Source organism: Zea mays, chromosome 6 (genome assembly GCF_902167145.1).
Source record: "Zea mays cultivar B73 chromosome 6, Zm-B73-REFERENCE-NAM-5.0, whole genome shotgun sequence".
In the NCBI taxonomy this organism is placed as follows: domain Eukaryota; kingdom Viridiplantae; phylum Streptophyta; class Magnoliopsida; order Poales; family Poaceae; genus Zea; species Zea mays.
Window position 1 is genome coordinate 46082584 of NC_050101.1, and position 13499 is coordinate 46096082.

General features: G+C 47.3%; 1 protein-coding gene across 1 annotated transcript; it reads right to left on the reverse strand.

The window, feature by feature from the left end:
- Positions 1–9843: 9843 nt before the first annotated feature.
- Positions 9844–11621, reverse strand: LOC100382022 (Putative pentatricopeptide repeat-containing protein). Its single transcript, NM_001174787.1, has one exon. It carries the CDS (start codon positions 11435–11437, stop codon positions 9917–9919), a length of 1521 nt encoding a protein of 506 aa, NP_001168258.1. The 5' UTR covers positions 11438–11621; the 3' UTR covers positions 9844–9916.
- Positions 11622–13499: the final 1878 nt, after the last annotated feature.

Below are 13499 nucleotides of genomic sequence, written 5' to 3' on the forward strand. Positions count from 1 at the left end.
AGAGAGCAAGTTGTTGGTCTTGATGATGTAGATGAAGGAGACGTTCCGACGGACGCAATACGCACCATGGCGATTGGCGATGTGCGACCACAGGAACTCGAGGAGCAAGATCAACCTTCTTCCTCAACAATGGTGCATCCCCAAACTCAAGACGATGAATAGGTTCATCAAGAAGAGGCGTGTGATCAAGGGGGAGCACAAGATGACCATGTAATGCAGGAAGAAGCACAACCGACACCTCCAACCCAAGTTCGAGCGACGATTCAAAGGAATCATCCCGTCGACCAAATTTTGGGTGACATTAGCAAGGGAGTAACTACTCGTTCTAGATTAGTTAATTTTTGTGAGCATTACTCCTTTGTCTCTTCTATTGAGCCTTTCAGGGTAGAAGAGGCCTTGCTAGATCCGGACTGGGTGTTGGCCATGCAGGAGGAGCTCAATAATTTCAAGAGGAATGAAGTTTGGACACTGGTGCCTCGTCCAAAGAAAAAATGTTGTGGGAACCAAGTGGGTGTTCCGCAACAAACAGGACGAGCACGGGGTGGTGACGAGGAACAAGGCTCGACTTGTGGCAAAAGGTTATGCCCAAGTCGCAGGTTTGGACTTTGAGGAGACTTTTGCTCCTGTGGCTAGGCTAGAGTCTATTCGTATATTGCTAGCATATGCCGCTCACGATTCTTTCAGGTTGTTCCAAATGGATGTGAAGAGCGCCTTCCTCAACGGGCCAATCAAGGAAGAGGTGTACGTAGAGCAACCCCCTGGCTTCGAGGATGAACGGTACCCCGACCACGTGTGTAAGCTCTCTAAGGCGCTCTATGGACTTAAGCAAGCCCCAAGAGCATGGTATGAATGCCTTAGAGACTTTTTAATTGCTAATGCTTTCAAGGTTGGGAAAGCTGATCCAACTTTATTCACTAAGACTTGTGATGGTGATTTATTTGTGTGCCAAATTTATGTCGATGACATAATATTTGGTTCTACTAATCAAAAGTCTTGTGAAGAGTTTAGCAGGGTGATGACGCAGAAATTTGAGATGTCGATGATGGGCGAGTTGAACTACTTCCTTGGGTTCCAAGTGAAGCAACTCAAGGACGGCACTTTCATCTCCCAAACGAAGTACACGCAAGATTTGCTAAAGCGGTTTGGGATGAAGGACGCCAAGCCCGCGAAGACTCCGATGGGAACCAATGGACACACCGACCTCAACAAAGGAGGTAAGTCTGTTGATCAAAAAGCATACCGGTCTATGATAGGTTTTTTGCTTTATTTATGTGCTAGTAGACCAGATATTATGCTTAGCGTATGCATGTGTGCTAGATTTCAATCCGATCCAAGGGAGTGTCACTTAGTGGCCGTGAAGCGAATTCTTAGATATTTAGTCGCTACGCCTTGCTTCGGGATCTGGTATCCAAAGGGGTCTAACTTTGACTTGATTGGATATTCAGACTCCGACTATGCTGGATGTAAGGTCGATAGGAAGAGTACATCGGGGACGTGCCAATTCTTAGGAAGGTCCCTGGTGTCATGGAATTCTATGAAACAAACTTTCGTTGCCCTATCCACCGCTGAGGCCGAGTATGTTGCCACAGGACAGTGTTGCGCGCAACTACTTTGGATGAGGCAAACCCTCCGGGACTTTGGCTACAATTTGAGCAAAGTCCCACTCCTATGTGACAATGAGAGTGCCATCCGCATAGCGGAAAATCCTGTTGAGCACAGCCGCACAAAGCACATTGACATCCGGCATCACTTTTTGAGAGACCACCAGCAAAAGGGAGATATCGAAGTGTTTTATGTTAGCACCGAGAACCAGCTAGCCGATATCTTCACTAAGCCTTTAGATGAGAAGACCTTTTGTAGGCTGCGTAATGAGCTAAATGTCCTAGATTCGCGGAACTTGGATTGATTTATAGCATACATGTGTTTATGCCTTGATCATGTTCCTTATGCATTTTGTTGTTTACTTGTGGTGCTCAAGTTGTACAAACACTCCCTAGGACCTCACAAGTCCTTTTGCAAGTGATGCACATATTTAGGGGGAGTTGTGCTACAACTTGACCCTTTGAGACTAACCGTGTGCTTGAGTTTGCTTGATTTAGTCTCAAAGGAGGTTTGAAAGGGAAAAGGTGGACTTGGACCATGAAAGACTTCCACTGTACTCCGATGAGAGGGTAACTTATTCCAAGTTCATCTCATGTACTCTTATTGCCTTTGTATTCTTATTTGAAGATTTTGGTTAGGCAATGGGGTTAAAGGGCCAAAATTGATCCCGTTTTGGTGCTTGATGCCAAAGGGGGAGAAAATAAGGCCAAAGCAATAAATGGATCAGCTACCACTTGAGAAATTTTGAAAATAGTAGAATAGAGCTTTTGGTTTGTCAAAACTCTCTTATTGTCTATCTTGTCAAAAGTTGGCCTCTTGTGGGGAGAAATGTTGATTATGGGAAAAAGGGGGAGTTTTTGAAATCCTTGATCAATTTCTCTTGGAATACCTCTCTTTATGTCTCTACAAGTGAATTTGACTTAGAGATAGGAAATTGAGTTTGATTTGCAAAAACAAACCAAGTGGTGGCAAAGAGTGATCCATATATGCCAAATTTGAATCAAAACAACTTTGAGTTCTCATTTGTATTGATGTTGCACTTCTATTAGTTGCTTTTTGTTGTGTTGGCATAAATCACCAAAAAGGGGGAGATTGAAAGGGAAATGTGCCCTTGGCCATTTCTAAGTATTTTGGTGATTGAGTGCCAACACAAGTGCTTAAGTGAAAATATATGCCAAATGTTGGACAAAGTGCAAATCAAGAGTAAAGGTATGTTTCTAAGACTTAGTACATTGTTTTGAAGACTAATGCTCTGTGTCTAAGTGCTGGAAATAGAAAAAACGAATTGGAAAAGAGATGGCTTTGTACAGCCAAAGTCTGCTCGGTCTGGGTGCACCGGACTGTGTCCGGTGCGCCAGGCTGGCTCTGGCGAACTTGCTGCTCTCGGGACTTCGACGGCGGTGTACGGCTATAAATCACCGGACTGTCCGGTGGTGCACCGGACTGTCCGGTGAGCCAACGGTCGGCCGGGCCAACGGTCGGCCGCGCGATCTGCGCTGGACACGTGGCCGAGCCAACGGCTAGAAGGGGGCACCAGACTGTCTGGTGTGCACCGGACAGTGTCCGGTGCGCCAACGGCTCTGAATCTTCAACGGTCGGCTTCGCCAAATAAGGAAAGAAATCCGCACCGGACAGTGTCCGGTGGTGCACTGGACTGTCCGGTGCGCTAGGCGACAGAAGGCAAGATCTGCCTTCCTGGAATGCTCTCAACGGCTCCTAGCTGCCTTGGGGCTATAAAAGGGGCCCCTAGGCGCATGGAGGAGAACACCAAGCATCCTTAGAGCATTATTGATCACTCACACTTCATTCTTGCGCACTTGTTCGACATTCTTAGTGATTTGAGCTCCATTCTAGTGAGAACCTCGTGATAGTCTTTTGAGCTCAAGTCTGGGTCTTGTGTGTGCGTATTTGCTGTGATTTTTGTGTCTTGTGTGAGTTGCTCATCCCTCCCTTACTCCGTGCTTCTTTGTGAACATCAAAGTGTAAGGGCGAGAGGCTCCAAGTTGTGGAGATTCCTCGCAAACGGGATATAGAAAAGCAAAGCAAAACACCGTGGTATTCAAGTGGGTCTTTGGATCGCTTGAGAGGGGTTGATTGCAACCCTCGTCCGTTGGGACGCCACAACGTGGAGTAGGCAAGCGTTGGTCTTGGTCGAACCACGGGATAAACCACTGTGCCATCTCTGTGTTGATATCTTTGTGGTTATTGTGTTTTGTTGAGACTCCTCTCTAGCCACTTGGCATTATTATGCTAACTTCTAATCAAGTTTTGTGGCATTAAGTTTCAAGTTTTACAGGATCACCTATTCACCCCCCCCCCTCTAGGTGCTCTCAGATAGGTAGAGATTCAGTCATTACCTTTAAAATTTCTGCCACTTCGGCAGCAGGAGGTGTCGAAGGAGTCTCCTTTTCTACCTTAGTCACCTTCGGCTCTGGAGTTGTAGCTTTTCTTTTCCTCAAAGCTGCCACCTTCGGCTCAGGACTAGATTTTCTCTTCTTTAAAATTTTCTCATCTTCCTTCACCATTCTGGCAGCTTGTCTGTTCAAGACGCTGACAATTCTTTTCCTTTTTGCCCCTTTGGCACCCTTGCTAAGCCGCTCATAATCAGGGTATTCAAATTTAGAGCACCCATCACCCGGTTTAACCTTCGTTTTGGCCGGGTGCCGAAGGCTGCTGTCATCAATTGGTCTTATTTTTTTAGTATAGTTTCCCAGTATTTCATTACACATAGTTTCAATCATTTCTAGCCATTCTTGGCAATGTTGCTTGAACTGTTTTTCAAATTTGAAGCGATAAGGTAATTGAACAAGTTCATATTTATTCTTTGTTCCCTTCATCTTCGGCATCCCCAGTCACAAGAAGTTGGATACGTCCGGTTGGCTAGGTATTCCTGCACCAAGTCCCTGGTGCCGATTTGTTTAGCCACCACTCTGAATTCCACCTTGGCCAGCTGGCATGCTGACCCTAGCTACATGTTGCACAGGGGCCTGGTCATTCCAAAGTTTAAGGACATCGGGCACATGACCATTGTCATCAGTTTCCCTCTCTTCTTCTCATTAGCCTTGATGTAAAACCATTCACCTTTCTAGCCGGTTGGCCATTTGGTGCGATAACTAAGGACTGGAGCCTTTGTATCCTTGCGATACGCAAAATTGTAGCAGCCAAAATTTTCATGCAGACTGTCTGCCCTGGCCTTCGTCTGGTAGTACAACTCATGCAATCGGCAGAATGCTTCGGCATCTGGGTTCATCCCTTGGCTTCGAAGGGCCCAGATGAAGACACTAAGCCTAACAATGGCGTTCGGAGTTAGCTGATGAAGATATATTTCGAAATTTTTTAGGACTTCCCCTATCATCTCGTTCAGAGGAAGTCGCAGTCCTACTCTGAAAAAACTCTTGAAAACCACTACTTCATCATCCTTCGGCGCTGGGGTGGTTTCTTCTCCAGCAAATCAGACAAGTTTCCTTTCAGCTTCCCCAAAGTAGCCTAGCTTCATCATCATGGGCATGTCAGCTTCAGACACAGTAGATTTCTCAAAATCTAGATGGCTGCGTTTTGATGGGATCATAATACTATAATCTTCTTCATCCTCTTCAATATCTTCTTCTTCAACAACGGTCTGTTCAGCTTCGGTAACAGCAATACCTTCGTCAGTTTTTCCCTTCATCACAACTAGACCTTATTGTTTCATCACTTCGGAAATTGGTGTTGTCCCGGTGGCCTCGGTCTCTTCTCCTTCACGAGTCACCCTTGCAGTCGAACGCACTCTAGCCATCTGATGGGTTTTTTCGGTTTTAACGAAGTTGATGTTTCTTTTTGCAGTTTTGATGAAGCTCTCTTTTTTGACAAAGTTAACTCTAAATGATGAAGTGTTCGCTTGAGAGCGCAGTGAAAAAGCTTCGGCTATGGTTAAATTTTTTAACAGCACAACAGTGCAATGGCAATGAATGATGTGGTAACTCTTCACCAACCCGTCTGTTTATATAGTGATGCAGGTGGGAAGGTGAACCGCCAAATCGCTTGCACCCGCTGAAGGTGGACCACTCGGCGCTTGGAAGGGGAATCGCCAGATCGCTTGTATTCGCTGAATGGTGGACCACCCGATGCTTGGAGTATTTTAATCATTTCTCGGCAACGAGCTCAGGGAAGGTGTTTTCGGACCTTCGGCATTCCGAAGCCTTTGAGATTTTTCACGGATCGAGCTCGTTACGAAAAACGATCTAGCACCGCGAAGGGGCTACTATTGGGGGCCTTCTTCTTCGCCGAAGGTCCTCCAAGCAAAAACACCTTCGGCAGGGTGATATGCAAGCAGACACAACACGAAGATATATACCGAAGCTACAATCCAGGGAGCTTCGGCATGACGACGCGCCTTGAGACGAAGGGAAGCACCGACTTAAAGAGTAAAAGACCGTTTAGTCCATGATAACTTGTGTCATGGTTATGATTAGTTATCAAGGACACAAACGTAATTTTGTCCGGGCTACGTCCCGTGCCTATAAATAGATGAACAGTACCCCCGTACTGTCCACGCTGGCTTGTATTCACTCGCATGTCACTCTTGGATTCATACCTTCTATCAAGCCGAAGGTACAAATGTAATTTACTGTCATTAATGTTTGTTCATGATTAGATAATAAGAATATAAATAATCTGACGATTTAATGTGATTGTTCATGTTATTTTCTATGTTTCATATGTTTATACTTTCATTATTACATACTGAGATGATGAAGGTATGTCCTTCATAACATTCGTCTGAAGATCATTATATCTTAAGGGAGATAATGCTTTGAAAGACGAAGGTCTTTGACCATTAACATTTTGTGTTGCCTTGTTCTTAACTCATAGCATTTGAGAACAAGTTCCCAACATTCCTCAGCAAGGTAAATTATTAACGGAGGTTTATTTCTAACCTAGCCGGGATGGTTAATGCCTCCACTCCTATCCTTCGGCTTAAAATGATGTCGAATTCACCTGGGGACAGAACAGCAGGAAGCGTTTGATCTCATTAGAAAGTATTTGTCTTTGGCTCCTGTGTTAAAAGCGCCACGGGTAGGAGTACCATCCAGATTATACATTGTAGCCAAAGATAAAGTTATTGGAGCTGTTCTGACGCAAGAGACCGAAGAAAAGGAGCATGTGGCAACCTACCTAATTCGGAGGCTGGTGGATGATGAAACAATGTACACTTTCATCGAGAAGTTATGCTTATGCCTGTTTTATGCATGCACCAAGTGTAGATGCTATTTGTTGTCTAGTCATTGCACCGTTTCCGGTCAAACCGATGTGATCAAATACATGTTGCAAAACCCGATTATGAGTGGTAGAATTGGTAAATGGGCTTATGCACTCATAGAATATGACTTGGCTTATGAACCATTGAAATCTATGAAAGGCCAGGTCGTAGCAGACTTTATTGTAGAACATCGGATTGATGATACTCATAAACTAGACATATCATATCTCACTGTTACTCCCTGGATTTTATATTTGATGGATCGGTTTGCAATGAAGGACAAGGAATTGACATCGTGCTTGTTTCACCAAGTAATGTCTCTTTCGACTTCTCTAGCCGATTAAAAACTTATTACACTAACGATCAAGCCGAATATGAGGCCCTTTTGTTCGGCTTAGAGCTCTTAAGTTGTATGGGAGTAAAACATGTGAGGGCATTTGGTGATTCTTAGTTGGTTGTTCAACAAGTATTAGAAGAGTATCAATGTTTTGATGGTACTCTAAACAGTTACCTTGAAAAATGTTGGGGCACAATTCATTCTTTTGACGAATTCAACATTCGACACATCTCTAGAGTTGAGAATCACAGAGCTAAAAATTTGGCACAAGATGCATCAGGTTATCGGATAAAGCGAGGGAAATTTCACAACACCGAAAATCTGATAACCGATACAGGGCCAATTCCCTAGGTCGCGGACCGTCCGGGTGAGGGCTTCGGACCGTCCGGGGTTGCTAGGAAAGTTCTCCTGATTGATTCAGCTGGTAGTGAAGCTGATGCAAGCGATTGGAGGACACACATAATTAATTATCTACGAAATCCCAGTGTTATGACGGATAGGAACGCTCGGCATACAACTTTCAAGTATGTTTTAATGAGTGATGAACTCTACCACCGAACAGTCAACGACGTCCTGCTTAAATGCTTGGGCCTAGGTGATGCTATATTAGCCATGGACAAAGTACATGAAGGGATTTGTGGTATCCATCAATCGGCTCCAAACATGAAGTGGTTGTTGCGAAGGTCTGGCTTCTATTGGCCTAACATGATAGCTGATTGTTTCTAGTACAACAAAGGATGTCAAGTATGTCAAAAAATCGGCAACTTACAGTTGGTCCCTGCAGCAGAATTACATCCTATCATCAAGTCTTGGCCTTTCAGAGGATGGAGATTGGACTTTATAGAAGAAATTCATCCTTTATCATCAAAAGGACATCGGTTCGTATTAGTTGCCACTGACTACTTTACTAAATGGACTGAAGCCGTTGCTGAAGAACATGACACACAGGGAGGTAATTGAGTTCATAACTGAGCATATTATTCAGAGATTCGGCATTCCCCAGACTTTGACTATAGACCAATGGGCTTCTTTTATGTCAAAGGAGGTACGTGAGTTTACTTAATTATATAGAATTAAGTTACTCAATTCATCTCAGTATTATGCTTAGGCCAATGGACAGGCCGAGTCTAGTAATAGGACATTGATTCGCCTGATAAAAAAGAAGATATCTGATCATCCTAAGCATTGGCATAAGATTTTGTCCGAAGCTTTATGGGCTCAAAGAATATCTAAACACCTTGCTACTAAAGTATCTCCGTTTGAGCTTGTATATGGGCAGGAAGTAGTGTTACATATAGAGATAACTTTAAATGTTGTAGGTTCGCCAAGCAAAATGATCTGACTGTCGGTGATTATTATAATTCAATTATGGACAATATTGATAAAGTGACAGACAAGAGATTGACAGCCTTAGGAGAAATACAAAAGGACAAGATCATGGTCGCCTAAGCTTACAACAAGAAGGTCAAGGCTAAATCGTTCCAGGTAGGGGACCTGGTATGGAAGACTGTTCTGCCTCTGAGGAGCAAAAACCGGAAGTTTAGAAAGTGGTCGCCAAGTTGGGAAGGCCCTTACAGAGTCACGCAAGTGATGTCCGGTAACGCCTACTTGTTGCAAACATTACAAGACAAAGACTTGTCCAAGGCGTTAAATGGGTGTTTTCTCAAGCAGCATTATCCTAGTATGTGGTAAAATGCTTAAGGAAACCGATGTGGTCGATCGTGTTAGTTGCTTTTGGTTCGCTTAGCTCCAAAAGGCAGGGGCATATGTTGGGCACCAAATTAGGCGGCCGGACGGTCCGCACTGGTGATCCGGACGGTCCGCGCGCGCGCCGAGCCAATTAGGGTTCCAAGTTTCTTGCTATGGTTGTTGGCTAGATTCGTGGAATTAACTCAGGAGATTTGTTTGTAACGGGTCCAGCCCCCTGCTCTATAAATATAGAGGAATACGACCGATTAAAGATAATCAATCAAACCTACAATCAATATAATTCACATTTTATCTTGTAAATTTAGGAGTAGTTCTAGTTTAGTCTTTCAATCCCCAGATTCTCCGCTTCTCTTCGACTCTATATTGATTAGAGTTGTCTAGGTCGGTCTGCCGAGCCTAGACAACACCTATGATCTCTCCTCCCCGACGGGGTCCCTCCCAGGAGCGAGATCCAGACGCCGCCGGCGAACCTCGTCGCCCCTGCGCACGCGCGGACCGTCCAGCCTATAGGCGCGGACTGTCCGGCTTGTCAGGTAGGAAACCTAAGCCCTGCTCTAGGTCGCAGAACGTCCGACCCCTTCCGCGGACCGTCCGTGCTTGTGCAGAGAGCACCGCTGCCGGTTCTCATCGTAGTGTTTGGCGCTCGGATCGGCGTCAACGGTATGTCCATGCCACGATCCTTATACCACGATCCTTATACGGAACCTGAGCATCGTAGCCAGCCACTCTCGTCTGTGCAAACGGATGCAGGATGAACCAATAATTCATTCCATGTTCACCATTGTGATGAGCTCTTCGAAGATTGTTTGTGACCATTGAGTAGGTGTGAAAAAGGGAGCTTGCAGAATCTGTCGGGAAACCCCATGCCAAACCACAATACAATGCCATGGCACCATGTTGCAGGGGCGGCGTCGCGACCAGCGCCGGGTTGCTACCGCCGAAGCCCGGACCAAATGACAATGAATTGTAATGTCCTGATTTCTTGAATATAAACGGCACATAGGCAAAGTATCAGCAGCTTTCTCCGTTTACATCCCTGCGAGCACGCAAATGAGCTCGACAGATTCTTCTTCGTTTGGTTTCTGCGCCATCTGGTCGGCTAGCAGCCGGAGCACCTCCCAGATCTCGAAGCGCCGCGGGTGCGCTTGGTCGTCGGCGACGAACGAGCTCACCTCGCCGTCCACCTCTAACGCGCTATACGCGGGGAGCTTCTTGATCCCCCGGCCGCCGATCAGCTTCCGCACCCGACGCGCGTCATCCTTGCGGTTGGCGTCGAGGTAGATGTTGGACAGCTGCACGTACACGCCCTCATCGGCGGAGCCACCTAGCCTCTCGAGCTCGCGCGCCGCCACCTCCGCCAGCTCGACGTTGCCGTGGCTCCGGCAGCCGGCGAGCACGGATCCCCACACGGACGCGAGCGGGGCCATCGGCATGATCTTGACGAGCCCCACCGCGTCCTCCAGCCGCCCGACCCGGCAGAGCATGTCGACCGCGCAGCTGTAGTGCTCGTGCCCGGGCACGACGCCGTACCGGGGCCGCATCTCCCCAAGAAGCCGCAGCCCTTCCTCGACGTCCCCGGCGTGCGCGCACGCGGACAGCGCCCCGAGCACCGCCACGCCGTCGGGCCGCACCCCGTCCTCCCGCGCCATCCTCTCCAGGCACGCGACAGCTTCCGCTGCCATCCCGTGCACCGCGAGCGCGCCTACCATGGTCGCCCATACGTACGCGTTCCGCTCGGGCATGCCGTCGAACACCCGCACGGCCTCCTCCAGGCACCCGCACTTGGCGTACATGCCGATGAGCGCGGACCCGAGGAAGGCGTCGGCGAGGAGCCCCGGCGCGGCGCGCTCCACGTAACGATGCACCCACGCGCCGAGGTCCAGCGCCCCCGCCTGCGCGCACGCCGCCACGGCCGTCGTCAGCACGACCGCGTCCGGGGTCACCCCGTCGTCGTCGAGCATGGTCCGGAACACCGAGAGACCCTCGGCGGGCGCCCCCGCGCGCGCGTACGAGCCGATGAGCAGGTCGTAGTGGATCGCCTCCCGCCGCGGCAGCTCGTCGAACACCCTCCGCGCGAGGTCCGGGCGGGGCGAGTACAGCTGGAGCAGCGCCGTAGTGACGTAGTGGTCGGCCGGGAACAGCGCGTTCCTGACGAGCAGCGCGTGGAGCTGCGGCCCAGGTGCGGTCCCGGCGGCGGCGGAGGAGGACGGGTTGGCGTCGAGCGCGGCGGCGGCGGAGAGCGCGAAAGGGAAGGAGAGGTGGTCCGGAGCGGGGAGCGCCGGGGGCGTGGCGGGAGAGAGCATGAGGCGGAGGAGGCGGAGCGCGAGGCGCGGGTGGGCCGGGCGCGCGGCGCGGCGGGAGAGCGCGTGGAGCAGCGAGTTGAGCGCGAGCAGAGCGAGGTCCGGGTGGCGCGGGAGCAGGCCGGCGGTGACGAGGAGGGCTTGGATGGGGAGGAGCGGTGCGGTTGGGGAGGCGGCAGAGGGGAGGAGGCGGGAGGCGAGTAGGGAGTGGCAGAATGCGAAGGTGGGTTTGGGGATGTACGGGCGCATGCTTGCCTGCTTGCTTTGATCGCGCGCCGCTGACGCTGGGTCGCAGGTGCACCGATTCTCATGTTGCCGAGGTGACTGACTCCATGGACGGCAGACTCACGGTCGCAGGGGGCTGCGGCTGCTCGGCAGTCGGCATCGACGGCGGAGATCGGCAGCTCGCAGCCGCAAAACGCACGGCTGCTCGTGGCGGCTGGAGCAGAGGACGTAGAGGAGATGGGTCTTTTTTTTGTTCAAAAGGTCAGAACTTACTGGGCTGGATGGCAGTGGCTTTATTGATTTGGGCCTTTCAGCCGGTGGCAGGATTTGTTCCGAAGTTTTTTGGGCTAAATATTCGGCCTACGTCTGGCCCTTAGAGCTTTTCTTAAAAAGCTATTGTCAGACTTGCTTTAAATTCTGAGGAACCAATAGTGATTTTGAAATTAGTTTGGTGAACTCAGAAAGCTAAAAACCAACGAAACCAGTTTTTTTTTCTTTATATAGAAACTCAACTTTTAGAATCTTTTTAACTTGATGGAAGCTAAACAAAAAAAAACATGTTTGTTCAAATAAATAGAGGCTAAGTCTAACTATTAGTTAAGGGGAAGGTACTGTCCGACTAATTATTAGTTGGACCTCTAAATAACAATTATCACATAATATTAACTATTAGCTACTAGCTAGGCCAACAATCTAATAATATCAATTAGATGTCTATCTAATATTTGTTATGTACCTAGCTAACTACTATCATCTAATGGGTATAAAAAGAATTTAGTTGTAAGGACCAAATTATACATTTGCGATGATTGGACATGCGTCGCTCCCACCCTCGTGCTGGAAAATAAGGCTGTCTCCAACCATTTTTCCTCCTAAATCCCTCCATTCGTACTTTCTATTCATATTTAAATACCTCTCCCTCAATATCCTTCCCCCTATTTCTCCTCCTCTCTAGCCATTCTCTCTATTCAGCTCCCTCTTACCCTTTAAATGAAATATTTGTCTTTTATACATCCGTTTTTAGAGTTTTAGAAAACACTAGCATATTTGTAGTATCGTAATACACATTATTATCAATTAATTAAACTTGAAATAAATTAATTTCACGGTTAAAAGCGTTGATTAACGAAAGGGGGATTAGATCTCCCTCTTCCACAACAAGCGCAGGCATGGTCACCCTCGCGACTCATGAGGGGGCTTCGAGGGACGGCGTTGGACACCACTTCACCATATTCGTACACGCACATGAGAGGGGGTGGTGTTTAGTGCATTGTTGGAGATTGGAGTCAGCCTAACCCCGAGTGCCCCCTTCCCGCCTCGCGCCATAAAAGCTGGAAGTTGCTCCCACCCTCATGCGCCGGAAAATAACACAAAAAAGACGCATATGCATGGGCAACAAGATTTCAACCTACACCACTTGAATCAAAAGGAGACATCATCAACCACAACACCAAAAGTCTAGATGTGTTGTACGAAGGAGAGATGATATATATATATGGTGTGTTTGTTTTGGCTTTTGGTTCTGGCTTTTGCCCCATAAAAGCCAAAAGTCAAACCAAAGGGATGGATCCAGGAAACAACTTTTTCTAAATGCCGGCTTTTCGTAGTGCAAAACTGAAAGCACCCATATACCTTCTTTTAGTGGCTTTTAGATGGAATTGTGAAAACATATATCGAAGAACTTTTAACGGCTGTTAGTGGTTTACACCAAACGGTTTTAGCTTTTTAACAGCTGACAGCCCGTAACAGCTTTTTTCGCAGCTCACAGACCATAACAGGTTTTTTCACAGCCACAGCCTAACCAAACAGACCCATAATGTGAAATTATAACAATGTTTGAATAAAAATCTCGTTTAAGCAAAGTCTATATATAATATATGGAAACCGTATTAATGCACAACCATTTATTTATAAAAAAACTTTTTTTATTGTTATTGTTATCTATGTCACACCTTCTCTTTCCTAATCTTTCTCACAAAACAGTCATCCCGCAAGAAATGGAAGGTGGATTGTCCGTAAACTTATGAACAGACTAATTTTTACATGTTTTTTTTAAAAAAGGACTAGCTTATTTTATATGTTTGCG

Bases quoted from the DNA above. Each gene is read 5' to 3' on its own strand.
- LOC100382022 (NM_001174787.1), bottom strand. From the start codon at position 11,437: ATGCGCCCGTACATCCCCAAACCCACCTTCGCATTCTGCCACTCCCTA.